The sequence below is a fragment of the Euprymna scolopes genome, chromosome 8, assembly GCF_053919585.1.
Source record: "Euprymna scolopes isolate OS-2025 chromosome 8, ASM5391958v1, whole genome shotgun sequence".
NCBI lineage: Eukaryota > Metazoa > Mollusca > Cephalopoda > Sepiida > Sepiolidae > Euprymna > Euprymna scolopes.
This window is the reverse complement of record NC_136489.1, coordinates 141,098,965-141,121,761: the sequence shown is the minus strand read 5'-3', so window position 1 is coordinate 141,121,761 and position 22,797 is coordinate 141,098,965. Positions and strand designations below refer to the sequence as shown.

The window sequence follows — 22,797 nt, the reverse complement described above, 5'->3', positions numbered from 1 at the left end:
ATTTCTGTGCGCAATAGCAGCATCACATTCTGGGGAGAACCATGGCTGGCTGTTAGGTTTTTGTTGGAATTTTTTAGATGGTATTAATTGGTCTATGCCTACAATTAACCATTCGGTCAGATCTGATACTATAGAGGACACTTCCTTTTTAAACATGGAGTGCAGAGGTAAATCAGATATGAATATAGTTTATACATTCTTTACAAATTTTTCAAATATCCTTCCCGTCTGAATGTAATGCATGTGACACTAGAAACAAGACTATTCTAAAAAAATGGTCATAACTATGGGGATTTTTTATGTACTACATAAAAGAGTAATGGTTTAAGAATACATAAGCTAAAAAGAAAAGAGTAAAATATAAGGGAGATTTTAAATAAATTTTATCGCTGAAAACCTGTCTGAACTGTAACACATGTGAACTGGAATGGCCCAGTAGCACCTTATGTCTCAGTGACAATATTCCTTGTTTTTAGAGTATATAAGTCAAAACAAAACAAAAAAAAAGTTTGAGTAAACTGGCTTGAAAATTGTCAGTGAATACCAAGATAAAATGAAGCTTGCAACCTTTTTCTCACAACTTGCCCTGAGCTATGTTCATCCTCTGTTCTGTCTCCACTGGGTTCTTCTGACCACTCAGTTGTATCAGTTAAGATAAAAACAAAATGTAATAGGTCCTCAGACATACCTCGCTATCATACAGTATATCGATACTCAATGACTGACTGGGATAGCTTCCGCACATTTATATCAGATCTACTTCTGCATTCTATGTTTAAAAATAATGTGTCCTCTATAATATCAGACCTGACAGAATGGTTAATTGAAGGTATAGACTGTTTCATAACCTCAAAAAAGTTCCAGCAAAAACCTAATAGCCAGCTGTGGTTCTTTCCAGAATGTGCTGCTGCCATTGTACCACAGGAATCACTTTTTCCATTGCTTCCCACGTAATAGATGTTCTGAGACTAAAGCCGCCTTTAGGTCTGCTAGCAACCTCTGTAAAAAAGTAATAAAGAATACAAGAGAGTTGTATGCTCAGTTCGCAAGTCCAAAGTAGCTGAGCAGCGGCTAGGGTCCCATCAGTTTTGGCAAATAGCAAATAGAATCCTGAACAGAAACTTGTGCTCTATCTCAACTATCATCAATGGACCTGAGGTAATCTCGTCAGCATCAGACAAAGCCAAACTCTTTGCCAAGATCTTTGCAGATTCTACCCTTTATGACAAAGGCCACCAACCCCCAGTATTTTATCGTGTATCTGAAAACACACTATGTACATAATGTTGCCAAGCTAATCAAAAACCTTGATTCCAGTAAAGCAACTGGCCCTGACGGCATTCCAATTATAGTGCTCAAAAAGCTTCAACCAGAACTAGTGCCCATACTTACAAAGTTATTTAAGCATTGTCTTAAGGAGAAATGCTTCCTAACATCTTGGAAAATCTCATCAGTATACCCTGTATTTAAGAACTCAGATGATCGCTCATCTCCCTCTCAGTACAGACCAATAAGTCTCTTGTGAATCATGAGTAAGCTGCTTGAATCTGTTAAGTAGTCAACCATCTCAGCAAAATAATCTTCTTAGTGACGTGCAATATGGTTTCCGTTTTGCTGGATTTACAGCAGACATACTTACAGTAATATCTCATAGGATTAGCAAATTTCTCAACAGAGACTTCGTCTCTAGGGCAGTCGCTCTTGACATATCAAAGGCCTTTGATAAAGTATGGCATGAAGGTCTATTTCACAAGATCTCCAGCTATAGTATAACTGGAAATGTCTTCTCAATTATTAAATCATTTCTCTCTGATAGGTTCATAAGAGTAGTAGTTGATAGGCAGAAATCAGAAGCTCTCAGTATTAATGCTGGAGTCCCTCAAGGGTCCATCCTGAGTCCAACTCTCTTCCTGATCCACATCAATGATCTTCCTCACATCATTCATAGACATTTATGCTGACAACACTACAATCTATGGTAGCACATCAAAGACTGTAAATGACCAAGTTCTCTCTGATTCTATCTCCTCTGGTCCTGAGCACGGTGTACAATGGGGGAAAGAGGTGGATGGTTACTTTTAATGCATCTAAAACCAAGCTTCTATCTCTCCACCATCTACGCTCTGATGCCAATCTGGCATCGGTTGAAATGAATGACTCTTGTCTTGGGGAGGCTCCATGTTTTTACCAGCTTCTGGGTTTGACTGTTACTCCTGACCAGCAATAGAACACGAATATCAAATCTATTGCTAAGTTGGAAAAATGTTAGGATCCTTTTACCGCTCCAGTAAATACCTCACTCCTGATGCAATTCTCTTACCTATATAAAAGGCAGGTACAGCCAATGATGGAGTACTGTTGCCACATCTAGAAGCAGCTTATCCTCCCTTGACATAGTTCAAAATAGACTTCATAGCTTAGTGGGGGATGCCCTTTTCTCTTCCCTGCAACCTCTTTTCCACAGAAGAGACGTTGCAAGCCCATCTCTGCTTTATCGTTATTTTCATGGCAAATGCTCGTCTGAGCTTCAATCTATGGTCCCTCCTCGCCAAACTTTCATGAAAAACACTTGTCTAATTAAAACCACTATCAATAATTTCCACTCTTTATCTGTGCCTTAACCTAAATGTACATTTCATGAACAAAGCTTCTTTCTTAGAACTGCACGTCTGTGGAACTCTCTTCCATTTGCCTGCTTTCCAGCTAACTACAATCTGATTTTCTTCAAGTCCAACGTAAACAAATTCTAGATGAACCGTCCCCCTAAGTAATCCAATTTACAGAATTCCCACTACTTATGTTTACTACACTGTAATCACATTGACTAATGTATACCCGTTAACCCTTATCCTCGAGTGACCTCTGATCCTTGATAAGTGGTGATTCCTGTGTGTAAAAAAAAAAACTCCAGGTAAAATCAAATGCTTATATGCACTATGTTCAGTTAAATTAGCTGATACAAAATAAAAAAGCAAGAAATGTTTATCAAGACCAAGCTACCCCAGCAGATTAAATAAAGGATTCAGTTTGAGCAATTGGAATTTTCTTTTTTTAACTATTTTATATACTTTCGTAAGATAATGAGCTATTTTCTTTAAGATAAGATTCATAAGTTTCCAAATTTTCTTTTCAGTCTTATTTTCAATCTATAATGTTTGTTTTCTTTTTGTTGTAGCAAAATTCTACTCCTACCACCACCCCAGCTGATGCTGGAGCCAGCAGTCTGATTGACACAAGTGTTCCAAACTCTGGAGATTTATTTGCAGACTTCAGTGATTTCAAATCCTCTTCAAGTACAACTAATGCTTTGTTTGCTGAGCCTCTTTCTGGTAAGTTATAGGCTTTTAAAAATATTTTCTTAACTCTGACCAGTAGAATATATATATATAGTAAAATATATATATATTAAGAAGCAGTTTTTTTAAACTGCTTTGAGATTTGCCATAATGTAAAGTGACTTGAGTGCATATGAAGATTAACCTTATGAATCAGATCACATGGAGACCAGGTCTGAGATGTTTTTTTGTGTTGCCAAAACATGAATATGTTACAGTGATTGGCAGCATGTTAAATACCAAAATCAGATGATGATAAATATGCTAATCTATTAGATAAATCTTGATTATTCTCCTTATTTTATCATTTCTGTTTTACTAGATGTGAACATCTAGTAGTCCCTGTAACATTAACTATGGTTACTACCTGAACAATAGTGAATAGCTTTTACTAATTATCATTTTTTTTACAAAGGAGTTACCACTTATCAAGGCCCAGAGGCCACTCGGGGATAAGGGTTAATGGGTATACATAAGTAGTGGGAATTTTGTAAATTGGATTACGTAGAAGGATGATTCATGAAGAACTTGTTTACGTTGGACTTGAAGACAATCAAATTGCAGTCAGCTGGAAAGCAGGCAAATGGAAGAGAGTTCCACAGACATGGGTTCTAAAAAAGAAGCTCTGTTCATGGAATCTACATTTAGGTTTAGGCACAGATAAAGAGTGTGGGAAATTATTGAGAGTAGTTTTGGCTAGATGAGTGTTTTTCGTGAAAGTTTGGCGAGGGGGACCATAGATTGAAGCTCAGACGAACACTTGCCATGAAAATAATGATAAAGCAGAGACGGGCTCGCAAGATCTCTTCTGTGGGAAAGAGGTTGCAGGGCCATCCCACCACTAAGCTACAAAGTCTATTTTGAACTCAGCAGAATAAGCTGCTTCTAGTAGCTCCTGCCCAAATGTGGCATCATTGGCCGTACCTGGCTTTTCTATAGGTAGAGAATTGTATCAGGAGTGAGGTATCTACTGGAGCGGCAGAAGGATCCTACCATTTTCCCAGCAGCCGTGGCAACAGATTTGATGTATGTGTTCCATTTCAGATTAAGAGTAAAGGTCAAGCCCAGAAGCTTGTTAAAACATGCAGCCATTCATTTCAATCGATGCCAGATGAGGATCAGAGCGATGATGATGCAAACATAGCAGCTCAGTAAAAGTAACCAGCCACTGCTTTCCCCATTGTACCACTTGCTCAAGATCAGAAGACAGAGAATCAGAGAGAACTTTTTCATTTTCGGCCTTTGATGTGTTGCCATAGAGTGTAGTGTCATCAGCATAAATGTCAATGAATGATCTTAGGATGTTTTTTTTTTGTTTTGTTTTTTTTACATAGGCGTGAGCACTTATCAAGGCCGATAGGCCACTCAAGGATAAGGGTTAAAGAAACTTGTTCACGTTGGACTTGAAGACAACCATATTATAGACAGCTGGAAAGCAGGAAAACGGAAGACAATTCCACAGGCGTGCAGTTCTAAGAAAGAAGCTTTGATCATGGAATCTATGTTTAGGTTTAGGCACAGATAAAGAGTGTGGAAAATTATTGATAATGTTTTCAGCTAGTCTGGTGTTTCTTGTGAAAATTTGGCGAGGGGGGGGGGGACCATAGATTGAAGCTCAGTCGAACACTTTCCATGAAAATAACGATAAAGCAGAGACAAACTCGCAACATCTCTTCTGTGAGATAGAGGTTGCAGCGAAGAGAAAAGGACGTCTCCCACCAGGCCACAAAGTCTATTTTGAACCCTATCAAGGCAGGATAAGTCTTTTCTAGCAGCTCCTGCCCAGATGTGGCAACAGTATTCCATCCTGGGACGTATCTGGCTCTTATATAGATAGAGAATTGCATCAGCAGTGAGATATCTACTGGATCTATAGAAGGATCCGACCATTTTTCCAGCGGCCTTGGCAACAGATTTAATGTACGTATTCCATTTAAGATCAGGAGTAAAGGTCAAGCCCAGAAGCCTGTCAAAACTTGAGACCTCCCCAAGACGAGAGCCATTCATTTTAATTGATGCCAGATGGGGATCAGAATGTTGATGATGAAAAGATAGAAGTTTGGTTTTAGATGCATTAAAAGTAACCAGCCACTCCTTTCCCCATTGTACAACGTGATCAAGATCAGAGAAGAGAGAATCGGAGAGAACTTGGTCGTTTACTGTCTTAGATGTGTTACCATAAATGGTAGTGTCGTCATCAAAAATGTCTACGAATGATGTAAGGATGTGATTTGGAAGATCATTAATGTAGATCAGGAAAAGAGTTGGACCCAGGATGGACCCCCGAGAGACTCCAGCATTTATACTGTGAGCTTCTGATTTTTGCCCATCAACTACTACTCTTATGAACCTATCAGAGAGAAATGATTTAATAATTGAGAAGACATTTCCAGCTATACCATAGCTGGAGATCTTGTGAAGTAAACCTTTCTGCCATACCCTATCAAATCAAAGCAATTGCCCTAGAAAGGTTGCCTCTGTCGAGTGATTCGCTAATCCTATGAGATATAACTGTAAGTATATCTGTTGTAGATCTAGCAGAACGGAAACCATATTGTGTGTCACTAAGAAGGTTATTTTTGCTGAGATGGTTGATTACTTCTCTATTTAACAGATTCCAGTAACTTACTCATGACGCACAGGAGACTTATTGGCCTGTACTGAGAGGGGGATGAACGATCACCTGAATTCTTAAATACAGGGCATACTGATGAGATTTTCCAGGGTGATGGGAAGCAATTCTCCTTAAGACAACGTTTAAACAGTTTTGTAAGTATGGGTGCTAGTTCTGGTTGAAGTTTTTTGAGTACTATAATTGGAATATCGTCAGGGCCGGTTGCTTTACTGGAATCAAGGTTTTTGATTAGCTTGGCAACATCACATACAGATATTTGTATATCACATAGTGTGTTGTCTGATACAGGAGGAAATATTGGGGTTTGCCAGCCTTGGTCGCAAAGGGTAGAATTGTCTGCAAAGTTCTTGGCAAAGAGTTTGGCTTTGTCTGATGCTGACGAGATTAACTCAGGTCCATTGATGATAGTTGGGATAGAGCACACGCTTCTGTTCAGGATTCTGTTTGCTATTTGCTAAAACTGGTGGTAACTAAGCCGCTGCTCAACTACTTTGGACTTGACGGACTGAGCATACAACTCTCTTGCGTTCTTTATTACTTTCTTACAATGGTTACTGGCAGTCCTGAAAGCGGCTTTAGTTTCCATACATCTATTACGTTGGAAGCAGTGGAAAAAGTGATTTCTGTGCGCAATAGCAGTAGCACATTCTGGAGAAAACCATGGCTGGCTGTTAGGTTTTTGCTGGAACTTTTTTGAGGGTATGAAATTGTCTATACCTACAATTAACCATTCTGTCAGGTCTGATACTATAGACGACACATCCTTTTTAAGCATGGAATGCATAGGAAGATCCGATATAAATGTATGGAAACTATCCCAGTCAGCCATAGTGTATCGATGTACTGTACGATGGAGAGGTACGTCTGAGGACTTATTACATTTAATTTTTATCTTAATTGATACAACAGAGTGGTCGGAAGATCCAAGAGGAGACAGAACGGAAACTGAACATATTTCAGGGCAAGTTGTGAGAAAAAGGTCTAGGAGACTTGCATACTGGCCGTCATTGTCGGGCACATGGGTGGGTTCGTGAACAATCTGAGTGAGGTCATAAGCAATGGAGAAATCATGACAGAATCTCCCCTTATCATCAGTCTTGTTTGAGTGGGTCAACCATTCCACATTGTGAACATTGAAGTCTCCACATACGTGAATGTTAGCTGAAGGATATGCTGATAGAACTTGGTCAATTTTCTCTTTTAAAGATAGTAACTCCGCTTTTATGGGGGCGATAGAGAGTAAATATAAATGCAGTAGTGTGAGCTAGTGCTACTCGGAAGCACATATAGGGTAAGTTAGGATCTTCTCTGTAGATGTACCTACCACATGGAAAGCCATCTTTTATATAGGCACATATTCCATGCCCATGGCGATCTTGGGGGTCAGATTTGGAAGTTAGAGTATCCTTTAATTACGAACTCATTTAGGGAAATAGTCTGTTCAATTCCAGTTTCGGTTAAAAATAAAAGGTCTGGTTTAGTCTCCTGTAATTGGGCTTCAACCTCTGGAAGGTTAGAACGTAGACCCCTGATGTTGGAGAAGGAGACATGGTAGTGGGGGTCTACGTTGGAAGTTTCAGATCCGGGTTTAATCGTGTATTTGGAAGATCATTGATGTAGATCAGGAAGAGAGTTGGGCCAAGGATGGACCCCTGAGAGACTCCAGCATTTATACTGTTAGCTTCTGATTTCTGCCCATCAACTACTAATCTTATGAATCTATCTAACAGAAATGATTTAATAATTGAGAAAACATTTCCAGCTATACCATAGCTGGATATCTTATGAAGTAGACCTTTACACCATACCCTATCAAAAGCCTTTGATATGTCAAGAGCAATTGCCCTAGAAAGAAAGCCATCATCAAGAGGTTCACTAATTCTATGAGATATAACAGTCAACACATCTGCTGTAAATCTAGCAGAACGGAAACCATATTGAATGTCACTAAGAAGATTATTTTTGCTGAGGTGGTTCACTACTTCTCTATTTAACATGGATTTCAGCAGCTTACTCATGATTCACAAGAGACTAATGGGTCTGATCTGAGAGGAAGATGACCGATCACCAGAATTCTTACAGGGTATACTGATGAGGTTTACCAGGGTGTTGGGAAGCAATTCTCCTTAAGACAACGCTTAAACAGATGGGAGCTAGTTCTGGTTGGAGCTTTTTGAGCACTATAATTGGAATGCTGTCAGGGCCAGTTGGTAGCATTACAAGTTGATTTTTTTCTTCTTAGATAATTGTTATTTTATCAACTTGCATGAAAAGAGCTATGTAAAAGATGCTTAAAACCGTTTGAATTATGCAAATACCATCAGTAGTTCAAAAGTTATGAGAATTTTAAGTGCCAAAATTTATGCTTTCCGTGGACATTTTTCTTTAGAAAAAGCGGGCTAAATTACGGACCTCAACATTTTAAGTAATTCAGTAATTTCGCCACTATTTATTTATTTTTCAAGCTATTCTCATGAAACTTGGCACTCTTATGTAAAATTGTGTGTTCTTTCTGATTATGCAGTCAAATTTGATGTATCTCTTTACCATAAACCATGAATTATAAATTCAGATGTACAAATTTCAATTTTTTTTAAACCGGCGCATGGTATCATACTGTGGGTGTCTATTTATGAACAAAACTAAGTATTTGAATATAGCTTTATTGAGAATAGGCATGTTCCTGCTTACTCACTAAAGGAGAGCTTAATCTGGGGTGTAGCCATTGAATGCCTAAAGAGCATTCATAGCCGGTATTTACTACTCCCCTCAAAGAAAAAAAAAAATTGAGTAGATATGAATTAATCTCAGAAATAAATCGAAAATTTTTCATATAGATTTTGGATTACTGTAAAAAATGGAAATTCCCATAGTCAACCAGAACTTATGCATTTTGGGACCAGTCCAATTTTTAATTTTGTAAATCCTCTCTTATTTGGCCCAAAATATATCCCTATTTTCTGAGATGCAACCATAAATCGTACTTTACATAAACCCTCAATGTAACTTTCACAGTACCAGGATACCAGGAATCCCGATAAGCAACAACTATATATTAACCAGTTGGCTAAATCAAAATAAAAGAATAAGTGAAGTAATAACCCTGTTTGAATATTGTATAAATAAAAGCAATATTAAAACTTTAAAAAAATTGGAAAAAAAAACAAACGAACGTGATGCAAACGATGTTAAAATTTCTTAAAATTGGAAAAAAAACACAAAAAAAAATGAATGTCATGCAAAACGAACGATGTTAAAACTTTTTTAAAAAATCTGAAAAATAAAAACAAAAAAACAACGAACGCAAAAAATGGCATAAATAACCATTTTAATATAGTATTGTTTGGAAATCAAATTTGAAAAACTTGAAAATAATTTTTTTTAAAATTGAAAAACTCAGAATAAAAAATGATTTATAAGACAAAGCAGAAAAAGAGAATACTTTAGTCAGCTCAGTGCATTATGTTAGCATTAGCGCTTAGCAATTAATGTTAATTTCTATAAAAGATAATATTTGAAAGAAATTTCTGCACAATTAATAATTATCAAATATTTATATATTATTCATGAAAATACTTCTGAAACTATTATCTATATGAAAATAGATGATATATGCCGATTTATCTTATCAATTTTGAAATATTCTTTGTCAACTTTGCTCAGTCATAACTTTGCTTCGTGTTGTCGTAAAAATATAAATCAAAGTCCAGTAGAAATGGACTTCTATACTTATATAGTCTATAAAATTTCAGCCATATCCAATCAAATTTAACCCCACGCATATGTATCCAAACATAACGTATGAAATGTAAACATTGAAAAAATAGTTACCCTTTTTGCTGCCATCATTTTTTACTGTTTTTTTGGGGGTTTTTTTTTTTTTTTCATTTTTAACTTGGAGCATAAAAATATTGAACGCATAAAAGCAAAATAAATTAACATCATTGGAATGCTTATTTTATTCTCTTTCCATCAATGTAATTCTTTTAAAAATTGACCAACAAATAAAAGATATGACTTGTTGAAGCACATTAGGTATGTAATATTGCCGGTGTCCATGAAAATACAGCATACGCTTGTAATGCTACAGTTGGTTTACTGGAATCAAGGTTTTTTGATTAGCTTGGCAACATCACGCACAGATATTTGTATGTCGCATAGCGTGTTTTCTGATACAGGCGGCCTTGGTCGCATAGGGTAGAATCAGCTGCAAAAATGTTGGCAAAGAGTCTGGCTTTATCTGATGCTGATGAGATTATCTCCGGTCTATTGATTATGGTTGGGATAGAGCACACGTTTCTGTTCAGGACCCTGTTTGCTATATGCCAAAACTGGTGGGAACCAAGCCACTGCTCAGTTACTTTGAACTTGACAGACTGAGCATACAACTCTCATGTTTTTTTTTTATTACTCTTTTACAGTGGTTGCTGGCAGTCCTGAAAGCAGCTTTAGTCTCAGTACATCTATTACGTTAGAAGCAATGGGAAAAGTGATTTCTGTGCACAATGGCACATTCTGGAGAGAACCACGGCTGGCTGTTAGGTTTTTGCTGGAATATTTTAGAGGGTATAAAGCGGTCTATACCTACAATAAACCATTCTGTCAGGTCCTCTACTATAGAGGACATATTATTTTTAAATATGGAACGCAGAGGTAAATCTGTAGTAAATGTACGAAAACTATCCCAGTAACCCATAGAGTATCAATATACAGTACCTATTACATTTTGTTTTTATCCTAACTGATACAACCAAGTGGTTGAAAGATCCAAGTGGTGATAGAACGGAAGATGAATATAGCTCAGGGCAAATCTGACCCCCAAGATCGCCATGAGCATGGAATATGTGCCTATATTAAAGATGGCTTTCCATGTGGTAGGAACATCTACAGAGAAGATCCTAACTTACCCTATATGTGCTTCCGGGTTGCTTTAGCTCACACTACTGCATTTCTATTTATTCTCTATCGCACCCCCCCCCACACACACACCAGCAGAGTTACTATCTTTCAAAGCATATATGAGAAAATTGACCAAGTTCTATCTGCTTATCCTTCAGCTAACATTCACGTATGTGGAGACTTCAATGTTCACAATGTGGAATGGTTGACCCACTCAAACAAAAACCAATGATGAGGGGAGGTTCTATCATGATTTCTCCATTGCTTATGACCTCACTCAGATTGTTCACGAACTCACCCGTGTGCCCGAAAATGACGGCCAGTATGCAAGTCTCCTATACCTTTTTCTCACAACTTGCCCTGAACTATGTTCAGTTTCTGTTCTGTCTCCTCTTTGATCTTCCAACCACTCTGTTGTATCAATTAAGATAAAAATGAAATGTAATAAGTCCTCAGACGTACCTCTCCATCGTACAGTGTATGATACACTATGGCTGACTGGGATAGCTTCCATACATTTATATCGGATCTACCTCTGCATTCCATGTTAAAAAGAATGTGTCCTCTATAGTATCAGACTTGACGGAATGGTTAATTGTAGGTATAGACAATTTCATACCCTCGAAAAAGTTCCAGCAAAAACCTAACAGCTAGCCATGGTTCTCTCCAGAATGTGCTGCTGCCATTGCACACAGAAATCACTTTTTCCACTGCTTCCAACGTAATAGATGTATGGAAACTAAAGCCGCTTTCAGGACTGCCAGTAACCATTGTAAGAAAGTAATAAAGAACGCAAGAGAGTTGTATGCTCAGTCCGTCAAGTCCAAAGTAGCTGAGCAGCAGCTTGGTTCCCACCAGTTTTGGCAAATAGCAAACAGAATCCTGAACAGAAGCGTGTGCTCTATCCCAACTATCATCAATGGATCTGAGCATCAGACAAAGCCAAACTCTTTGCCAAGAACTTGCAGCTAATTCTACCCTTTGCAACCAAGGCTGCCAACCACCAATATTTCCTCCTGTATCAGAAAACATGCTATGTGATATACAAATATCAGTACGTGATGTTGCCAAGCTAATCAAAACCTTCATTCCAGTAAAGCAACTGGCCCCGATGGTATTCCAATTATAGTACTCAAAAAACTTCAACCAGAACTAGCACCCATACTTACAAAACTGTTTAAACGTTGTCTTAAGGAGAATTGCTTCCCATCACCCTGGAAAATCTCATCAGTATGCCCTGTATTTAAGAATTCAGGTGATCGCTCATCCCCCTTTCAGTACAGGCCAATAAGTCTCCTGTGCGTCATGAGTAAATTGCTGGAATCTGTTAAAGTAATCAACAATCTCAGCAAAAATGATCTTAGTGACACGCAATATGGTTTCCATTCTGCTAGATCTACAGCAGATGTGCTTACAGTTATATCTCACAGCTTCAATCTATGGTCCCCCCTTGCCAAACTTTCACAAGAAACACTTGTCTAGCTGAAAACACTATTAATAATTGCCCCCACTCTATATCTGCCTGAACCTAAATGTAGATTCCATGAACAAAGCTTCTTTCTTAGAACTGCACGCCTGTGGAATTGTCTTCTGTTTTCCTGCTTTCCAGCTGACTAGAATATGGTTATCTTCAAGTCCAACATAAACAAGTTCTTGATGAGCCGTTCCACTTGTTAACAAATTTACCGAATTTCCATTACTAACGATTACTTTATTGTCCAACTGACTACTGTACACTCTTTAACCCTTATCCTCGAGTGGTCTCTTGGCCTTGATAAGTGGTTATGCCTATGTAAAAAAAAAAAAAAAAAAAAAAAAGTTGTGAGGAAAAGGTCTAAGAGACTTGCATACTGTCAGTGGGTGGGTTCTTAAACAATCTGAGTGAGGTCATAAGCAATGGAGAAATCATGACAGAACCTCCCATCATCTTCTGTCTTGAGTAGGTTAACCATTTCACATTATGAGCATTGAAGTCACCACAGATGTGAATGTTGGCCAAAGGATGAGCAGACAGGATGTGGTCAATTTTCTCAGAGGGTAACTCCGCTATTGTGGGGGTGATAGAGAGCAAATATAAACACTGTGGTGTAAGCAAGTGCAACCCGGAAGCACATATAGGGTAAATCTGAGTATCTCTTTGGATAAGTTTCAACCACATGGAAAGCACATATTCCATGCCCATGGCGATCTTGGGGGTCAGGTTTTGATGTTAACTTAAGAGTATCCTTTAATTACAAAATCACCTAGCGTAATTGTCAATCCAATGCCAGTTTCGCTTAGGAATAATAGGTCTGGTTTAGTCTCCTGTAATTAGGATTCAACATCTGGAAGGTTGGAATGTAGACCCCTGATGTTGAAGGAGACAACATGGTAGTGGGGGTCTACGTTGGAAGTTGGAGTTCTGGGTTTACTTGTGTATTTTTTCTGGAGACTTCTCATGGAGCTTTTGGGATTTGTAGTATTGGTCGACAGACTTGGTTAGAGCAAGGGCAGAGAGGAAAAGTAAGAGAGAAAAGGGAATGAAGAAACTTTTTTTTTTTTTTTTTTTTTTTTGAAGCACATGAAAAGGTAAAGCCGTAACAATTACCCACTAATATGGCATTGAGAAGCCCTACCGGAAGCTACTGCATGGTCCAAAACCCACTCACCAAATGGCAATACTTTGCACCCTCTGATAGGACAGCGTCCTTAGTGGTTAATCCAAGGTTCAGGTCCCTGACTATTAGGTGGATAACGTCAGCCCAGATAAAACGTTTACTTCCAGTACCCTTACTAATGACATGGCCACAAAGACAGACACAGGAATACAAAATTTCCAATAACTCAGACTACTGTTCACACAAAATACTGCTGACCTAGAATACAGCTTTTTCTTCTCCCTTTATCAGAAAAATCACTCATAAATGAAGACTAAGACACAAATTATGATAAGCGAGAGTTACGAGAGCTACCAATCACGCATCCACAATGTATACACTTCATTAAAAAAAAATAAATAAAAATGATAAGTATTCTACTTATTAAAAGTCCAATTGACAGTTTTCGGGAAAAGTATGGTGATAGATTCTCCTCTCACTAATAGAAAATAAGTAGAAATGTTGGACATATTTATGCAATGTTAAAATCTGTTATACATTTAATATATTTATGCAACGTTAAAATCTGTTATACATTTAATATATTTATGCAATGTTAAAATCTGTTATACATTTAATATATTTATGCAATGTTAAAATCTGTTATACATTTAATATATTTATGCAACGTTAAAATCTGTTATACATTTAATATATTTATGCAACGTTAAAATCTGTTATACATTTAATATATTTATGCAACGTTAAAATCTGTTATACATTTAATATATTTATGCAATGTTAAAATCTGTTATACATTTAATATATTTATGCAACGTTAAAATCTGTTATACATTTAATATATTTATGCAACGTTAAAATCTGTTATACATTTAATATATTTATGCAACGTTAAAATCTGTTATACATTTAATATATTTATGCAACGTTAAAATCTGTTATACATTTAATATATTTATGCAACGTTAAAATCTGTTATACATTTAATATATTTATGCAACGTTAAAATCTGTTATACATTTAATATATTTATGCAACGTTAAAATCTGTTATACATTTAATATATTTATGCAACGTTAAAATCTGTTATACATTTAATATATTTAAAATCTGTTATACATTTAATATATTTAAAATCTGTTATACATTTAATATATTTATGCAACGTTAAAATCTGTTATACATTTAATATATTTATGCAACGTTAAAATCTGTTATACATTTAATATATTTATGCAACGTTAAAATCTGTTATACATTTAATATATTTATGCAACGTTAAAATCTGTTATACATTTAATATATTTATGCAACGTTAAAATCTGTTATACATTTAATATATTTAAAATCTGTTATACATTTAATATATTTATGCAACGTTAAAATCTGTTATACATTTAATATATTTATGCAACGTTAAAATCTTTTATACATTTAATATATTTATGCAACGTTAAAATCTTTTATACATTTAATATATTTATGCAACGTTAAAATCTGTTATACATTTAATATATTTATGCAACGTTAAAATCTGTTATACATTTAATATATTTATGCAATGTTAAAATCTGTTATACATTTAATATATTTATGCAACGTTAAAATCTGTTATACATTTAATATATTTATGCAACGTTAAAATCTGTTATACATTTAATATATTTATGCAACGTTAAAATCTGTTATACATTTAATATATTTATGCAATGTTAAAATCTGTTATACATTTAATAAAACAATAAAAAAAAATATATATATATGAATTACAAACGGAAATAAAGATGAAATTAATATTTGCATCAATAAAGAATATCGCAAATGCAAACAATTTTCAGTTAAATATGTCGGTCTTCAAATGCAAAGCATTAAGGATTTTCTTAGCATGAAATTACAATCCTGCATTTGAAAATTTTTTAAAAAGCTAACCGTTTTTATGTGCTCTGATTCTCTAGATGAAATAGTTCCTCGTTTCATAGGCATGCGAGGTGTGGAGGGAAGGAAAGATAATATAAATGTTGGACCTATTTATGCAATATTAAAATATAACTAATCTTTAATGTATTAGTAATTCATCTAGAAACGCTATTCAACAACTCTTCACCACAGCAATAATGCGATTTATTGTAGTAATGGGAATTGTATGAATCCATTCAAATAGAACAATTATTATACTAGCAGGCCTATCCGGCATTGCCCAGGGTCATAAAAACATATGAGTTTCTAATTCCTATCCTTTTGCTTAATCTCTTTTTGTTTCCATTCGCCCTCTTTCACCCCCACTCTTTTATTTTAATTTAAACACAATGTCTATGATATTGAGTACTTTGGATTATTTCATACTACTTATCGAATATAATACTGCATTACTGTATGATATTGTATTATAGCTCAATACTAAGTTAACAAATGACATGTTCTTTCTACTGAGCAACGTTACATTTAAACACATTTGCTCTATTTAGGATGTTGAGAACTTTTGGATTACTATGTATCGCTTACCAAATGGAAAAATAATCTTACATTTATTTCTCTCATTTAAAGCATTACTGAAACCACCCAAATAAAATCAAGAATACCTCCAGAGTACTACTAAAACCAGATTTCTAGTTGCTTACCCTCTCCTCCCTGGTCCAAAAAGAAGCTTCAGAAACATAAAATAAGAAAATGCTGAGCGGAAGGAAATGAGTGTTTTCTTTTCAAATTATGGCTAACACCCCCACCCACTCCAGATAAAATTAGCTCCATAGAAATGCAATTAGATTTGGGAATACTTCTATCTTGGTTGGTATTATCCCGATTATTTTTTAATTTTACATAAGAATACACTTACATTTTATGTAGATTCTCTTTTTTCTTTAGAACAGACTTTGAGCTTGTGTGTTTGTATGTGTGTGTGTGTGTATATATATATATATATATATATATATATATATAAATTTTAAAAGCCAAAAACAATGTGGAAAGGACCGGAATCATGAGAGTAAAGAAAAGAAACACAAACAAATAGACGGGTACGTTCAAGTAGAGAAATGTCTAACTGTTTACTCGTCTATCATTCCTCACCTCGTTGTATAATTATTTTATAACCAAATTGTTGTTATGTCTGGTGTATATAAAGTCCGTTGGTGGTATGGAACTTTGATTAATTTCTGGAGAAAATACCTCCCCTTTTCAAAAAGAAAAAAGTATATTCAAGATGTCAGAAGAGAACATAACTGCAGATAGAGGTTAGGACCGCAAGACCAAAGGTCTAAAAGAGCAAAGTTTCTATTAATGTATGAATACTTTAAAAGTGGTGTGTGAAGTACCACAGATATATGATAAACTCGATAGTAAATACACCTATTGAGTTATATATATACATATATTTATGGGGAAATATGTTTATTCAATTATATTTCAACTTTTATTTATACCAATCCTTTAATTTATGTAACTTGATATAACCACAAAGCATATAACAAATGAATGACAAAAGTCTATTTTCCAAATTTCAAGATGTTGACCATCTTACCATTTCTTTAAGTATGTTGACATGCACAATTCTTGACAGCACCTGTTTCATAACATAGAAGCGTTCATGCAATTATGTCAATTATTGCATTTATTTCATCCTTAACGCCTCAGAAGAAAAAGCACTTATCAATTTTTAAAAGAAAATAAAAGCATATAGGCATGATTACAAAATCCGAAAATTGGGAGAGAAGTTGTAATTATCTTTTTTCATTTTATTAGACTATCTTTGAATTGTGCAAGTCAACATACTTTCAGAAATAGATGGTAAGATGATCAACATCTTGAAATTTGGAATATAGACTTTTATCATTTATTTGTGTATGTGTGTGTATATATATATATATATATATATATGTCATCCACATATAGTACTATTTCACAGCTCATCAGTGCGGCTAGACAAGCAACTACCTCAAGCCAGGACCGAAACCCGATCAACCAAATGACAGTTGGAGCTTCTAACCATTGCACTATTCGGCTACTGCTATGCGGAGAGTGAATTAACAATGTTTTGACATTGTCCAAATATATTACAAAGTTAATATTTTCAGAGTTTAAGTAACCAACAAAGTTTAACAAGGTTAATACAAGAGTGCTTAATACCGAAGTAGGGCAAAATATACTTTCTGTTTTTACATAAGCAGTGATATGCTGCTATATGAGCATGTTTTGGTCAGCTAGTTACTAGCAACTACAAACCTCTTCAAGCAATACAACTTCTACGAAAGTAAAGTTTGCAATGAAAATATCAGGTCTTCAGTGTCATAGGGAATTAATATCACGAGGTTCAATCACATGTTGTTAAAAATAAGGAATACAATTTAGTTGTATATAAAGAAGACAACACAGGGCTGTGGATCATGGTCTGTGTTTAAATATAGGAATAAAGAAAAAAAGATGGAATGGGGGTTAAGAAACCAGAGATAAAGATAATGAAAATAATAAAAGATTAGTAAGAAAGATGTGTGTGTGTGTGTGTGTGTGTGTGTGTGTGTGTGTGTGTGATAGCCGCCAATATGGTAAACGCTTTAAGACATTAAACATTTTACTGCGTAATGGGTCCATCAGCAGAGGTATGTCAAGTTGACAACTTTTGGGAATATCTATGTGAAAAGTGGTATAAAGTTAATCTAAAGTTATTCTGTTATAAAAATGCCTTTGAATTAATTCGAATTTGTTGTGATCATAAAATGTACAACTTACATTGCCTTCTTACGCATCCCCGTTACCCAAATATCATCCCTACATACATTTGTAAAATAGGGGAGAAAAGGAAAAAAAAAAAGAAAAACCATATATAATTATATTGGTGATTTTAAAACATTTTTCTAGTCCTCTACCCTTGTCTCGTCCCTCTGCCTCCACCCCCCTCCTTTACTCCACAGCTTTCTTTACTTATTTCTATGCAAAACCTTAAAAGTTGTATAATAATAATAATAATGAAACCCTCAAAATGTAGTTAATTAATGAAACCTGTGATAAAAATAAAGAATAAAAGAAGGTAATGAGGAATAAAAAATAGTTTAATAACTGTGATATTAATGATAAGTGATAATTTTTAATAATTATTATACTGGTTACTAGTGTAGAAATAGCAATAATAACAAGAATAGTTTATAATGGTATAAAAATGGCTAAAATAAATTTTTTTAAAAAATGTGAAAAGTAAAAAAGTTCTAAAAAATAAGACAAAATTCTAAAAGTAAATAAAATCAATTAAAATGGTACTAACAATAATTGATTTAAATGTGTGTATGTGTATACACACATTTAAGTTACTTGGAGTAGATTCAATAAAATATTTACAATTTAGTTGTTAAGTCTAAATGTTCATATCCTTTACTATTTAAATTTATAATGTACTTGGTGATTGTTAGAGGTTGAAACTAGTCAATACAGTTGGCAGTTATGAAGTTATGATTAAAGTGCTTTAATGTAGTAGAAAAATGTATTGATTTCAATTAAACTTAAGTTAAATTTTAGGATAATTTTTAATTGTGTTCTTTTTTTTAGGGGGGGGGATTAAGTTGTACTTAATGAGATAAAATTCCTATGATTTAAGAGTTAAAGGCATGAGCAACAACACACATACATACTTAATTTTGTTGAATATTACTATTAAAAGTAAAAATTAAAGAAAAAAAAATTAAAATTTGAAGCAAAATCGATATACATGCATATGCAAAGTAGATAAAGAGGAAACAGATAAATATTTTGAGTAAAGAAGTTATTTGGGAGTAATGGGTGTAGTTATATGGAATGGTTTTTAGGAGTAGTACTGACAAAAATGGTGCAGTTTTAGATGTATCAAATATTAAATTTTGTGGAGATTTTTGTGAAAAAGTGCATTACTGTAGGATGTTAGTATAGGTAGTTTTAGAAGCATGTTTGATAAGAACTTTAAGGGGGAGGAGTAGGTAAGTGACTAAGGAGGTGTGATTTAAAATGCCTACAATTAATTGATATTGGTATTCCATATATATTAGTGGCCTGGCAAAGCCACAGGGGAGACAACCAAGCAAAAAAAAAAAACAAGCAAAATTCATCTCAAAGCAGGCTTGCTAGCACTTTATATATACAAATGTAAGCAAATTTGGGCATATTTTATTTGTTGGAAAATATAGGTTCTTAACTAATTGTTGTAAACTTTTAACCATAGAATAGTATAATCTTCAAAAAGCCTGCAAATTTTCATGTAGAAACCATAGAACCAAATGTATAAGCATTTCAATATTCAATTTGGCTACCAGTGTATATCTATATATCTATAAAAGTGAAAGTGTCTGTCTACATTTCCCTACGCAATAAACTCTGTCAATTTTAAGCCTACAGACTCGAAATTTGATATACAGGGTACTGAGATTTGGGAAAATCGATGTGATTGGTTTTCAGGCAGAAATTTTGCGATTAAGGGGTCAAAGTTCAACGATTTGACCTTTGAGAACTCTACCAAACTCCTCCTACAATTTTGGGTCTAAACACTTGAAATTTTAGATATAGATTCCTTGGACATGGATCTAACTTAATTGATTTGAGCCCTAAACAATGAATTTTATGGGGTCATAATAAGGGTCAAAGTTAAAATATTTGACTTTTTTTCTTTTTTTTCTTTTCTTTTTCTCAGCATACACCTCAAAACACCCAGGCAACGCCGGGCACCCATGCTAATATATATATATATATATACATATATATATTATATATATATATATATCACCTTTTGTTGACAATTTTATAAGTTCCAAATCTCAGTGAATATTGATCAGAATTTAACAAACAAATGAAGGCTTATTGGAAAGGTAATAACCTAAATTGTGTTGTGGGCTATGCAACATTTGCCCTTAAGGTCACACAGTAAGGGGATCATCCGGAGCTTATTTTGGGCACATTTTTACAGCCATAAAATGTTTCAATCATAGTCATTTGTTTTCCTAGTTTTACATATGAATTACAAAATATCTGATATTTCTCCAAAACCTCTGACCTTGATGGAGGAATGACTTAAACTTGCTGCTATGTTTTCAAATGATCTGAAATAACAGTAAGGGGAGACCCGATTCCAAATATTTCTGATATGTTATATCTCCCCTCTTTGGTTTTCATACATAAAGTAAATTTCACAGTATAAATATTATTTGAGACTGGAGATATTCGTAATCATACTCACTTTCCAAAAGAGGGAAGATATAACATATCGGAAATATTTGAAATCAAGTGTCCCCTTTGCTGTTATTTCAGATCATTTGAAACCATAGCAGCAAGTTTTAGTCTCCCCTCCAAGGTTTTGAGGAAATATATATATATTAAAAAAAAATGGACTCTCTCGTCGATTTCGACGTATGAGGTTCCGCCACAACAACTAAGTTGCTCGGAAATCCACACAGATGATTTGTTTAGTGGTGAAAGCTGTGTAGAACCATCCACACTTTTTGGTACTACTGCTAACCTCCATTGGTGCAGATAACTGCCACAGGACAGGGTATACAGTAGACCGCAGGTTTTTAAATCAGTTTCCTTCTCGTAGATGCATGTCTTAACGAAGACTAGGGTGCATCTCCCCCAGTGGATTAATGCGTCCCCAGATATGAACCTGGAAATTTCTACAACTTGGCGCAGTACATACAGCGCCTTACCTTCCCAAATAGTCATCCATCTGGTACTGGCCAGGTTCAACATTGCTTAACTTTGGTGATCTGGCAAGAACTGGTGTGTCAACGTAGTTGTACCGTGTGTGTGTATTTATTCTTGATAGTATATGATAATTTCAACGATTATAGTTTAACAATTTATTTAATTTTGTTACTAAATCTAACTCCATGATTTGAATCACTAATAATCTGCTGAATTAAATTCATTATTATTGTTTTTTGTCCAAAATTATTTTACTAAACAAAAAAACAAAAAACCTCTGTATAATGTACACATCCATGATAAAACAAAAATATCATCTTTCCAAAAATTACGTAAATTGATTAAGTAGTCCTTATCTATATATATATATATAAAAGCGAAAATGTATGTATGTGTGTATGTTTGTGTGTCTGCTAAAAACCTTCGACAGATGCGACGAAAATTCATAAACTCGGTATCATATCGAAGCCCCATCCTTTGCTCGAAAAATATCGAAAAATTGGCCCAAAACTTTAATTTTTTCACCCCAAAATTGACAATTTTCAACAGGGGGGGGGGTCAACAAAAACGGTCTTCTCGTGATGACGACCGGTTCTATGCATGCGCCAGATGACGTCATGACCTGATTTACTTTAAATAGTTGAAAAACTGAACAAATTTCATGTACGTCGCGTTAGGTCAGTCGATTAGCGCGTTGGTTCATTATCTAAACGTTTTCGGTTCGAATCGTGGTGTGGGATGTCTTTTTTTTTTTTTTTTTTTTTCTAAATTTAAATATGGAACCAGTGTTATTTAAGCCATTTTTCACGTAACGTTCGTTTTTCTGTTTTTCTTTTTTATACTTCGCTTACCCATCTCCGACCAAACACCCAAAAACACCCAGGTACCCACCGATTTTTTTAAGTTTTAATATCGAAACAGGCTTCTTTAAGCCATTTTTCACATGTTCGTTTTTGTTTTCATCGTTCGTTTGCCTTATGTTAGTTTTTTTTGTGTGTTTTTTTTCGATGTTTTGATCCCTTCCCCCCCCGCTTAATTAAAATGTTCTTTCTTTTTTTACTTCGCTTATAACAAACAAACCTGGTCATTGACATCGTCGTCGTAACGCTGGACGACTTCCAGACGCGCACCTGTCAATTTGGTTCTTACTTAAATAAATTCAAACATCATTGACTAATTCATTCTGGCTGGCTGATTTTATTTTCAAACTTCGCTTCAGGGCTTCGGGTTCGATCCTACCATCCCCTCCCCCACCCCTGCGTTCTTTTTTATTTAACACCACACACGCTTACAAACACCCGGGCAACGCCGGGTCCCCCCGCTAGTGTTTAAATAAAATAAAATTTTATGACTAACAGACGTCTTGCCTGCCATTTTGAAAACAATAATAATAATAATAAAAGGAGATAATTCAATAATTCAAACTTGCAAGATAATGCCTACAAAATCTCATTAAATGCTTAGAAACTATATGATCAATTTACGTAATTTTTGGAATATGATTTCATCTTGTTATGGATACATACATCATACAAAATTTTCTTTGTTTTTTATATGGGTGAATTTTATACAAGAACCATTTTTTTTTAATATTATGTTCTTTTATGATAAAAATAATAGCTGCTCTGTTTTAAATTAATATTAATCTTTGTAAAAAAAAATTTACCCTCGTATAAATTCC

General features: G+C 34.8%; 1 protein-coding gene across 7 annotated transcripts in view; it reads left to right on the top strand.

The window, feature by feature from the left end:
• The window catches only part of LOC145283792 (clathrin interactor 1-like), a 546,043-nt gene that overhangs the window by 323,761 nt on the left and 199,485 nt on the right, over nucleotides 1-22,797 (top strand). For all 7 annotated transcript variants that reach the window (XM_080132873.1, XM_080132871.1, XM_080132868.1 and 4 more), the window contains one exon: nucleotides 3,176-3,329. In XM_080132873.1, coding sequence (XP_079988999.1) covers nucleotides 3,176-3,329 — 154 coding nt within the window. The remainder of the gene's footprint in view (nucleotides 1-3,175; nucleotides 3,330-22,797) is intronic.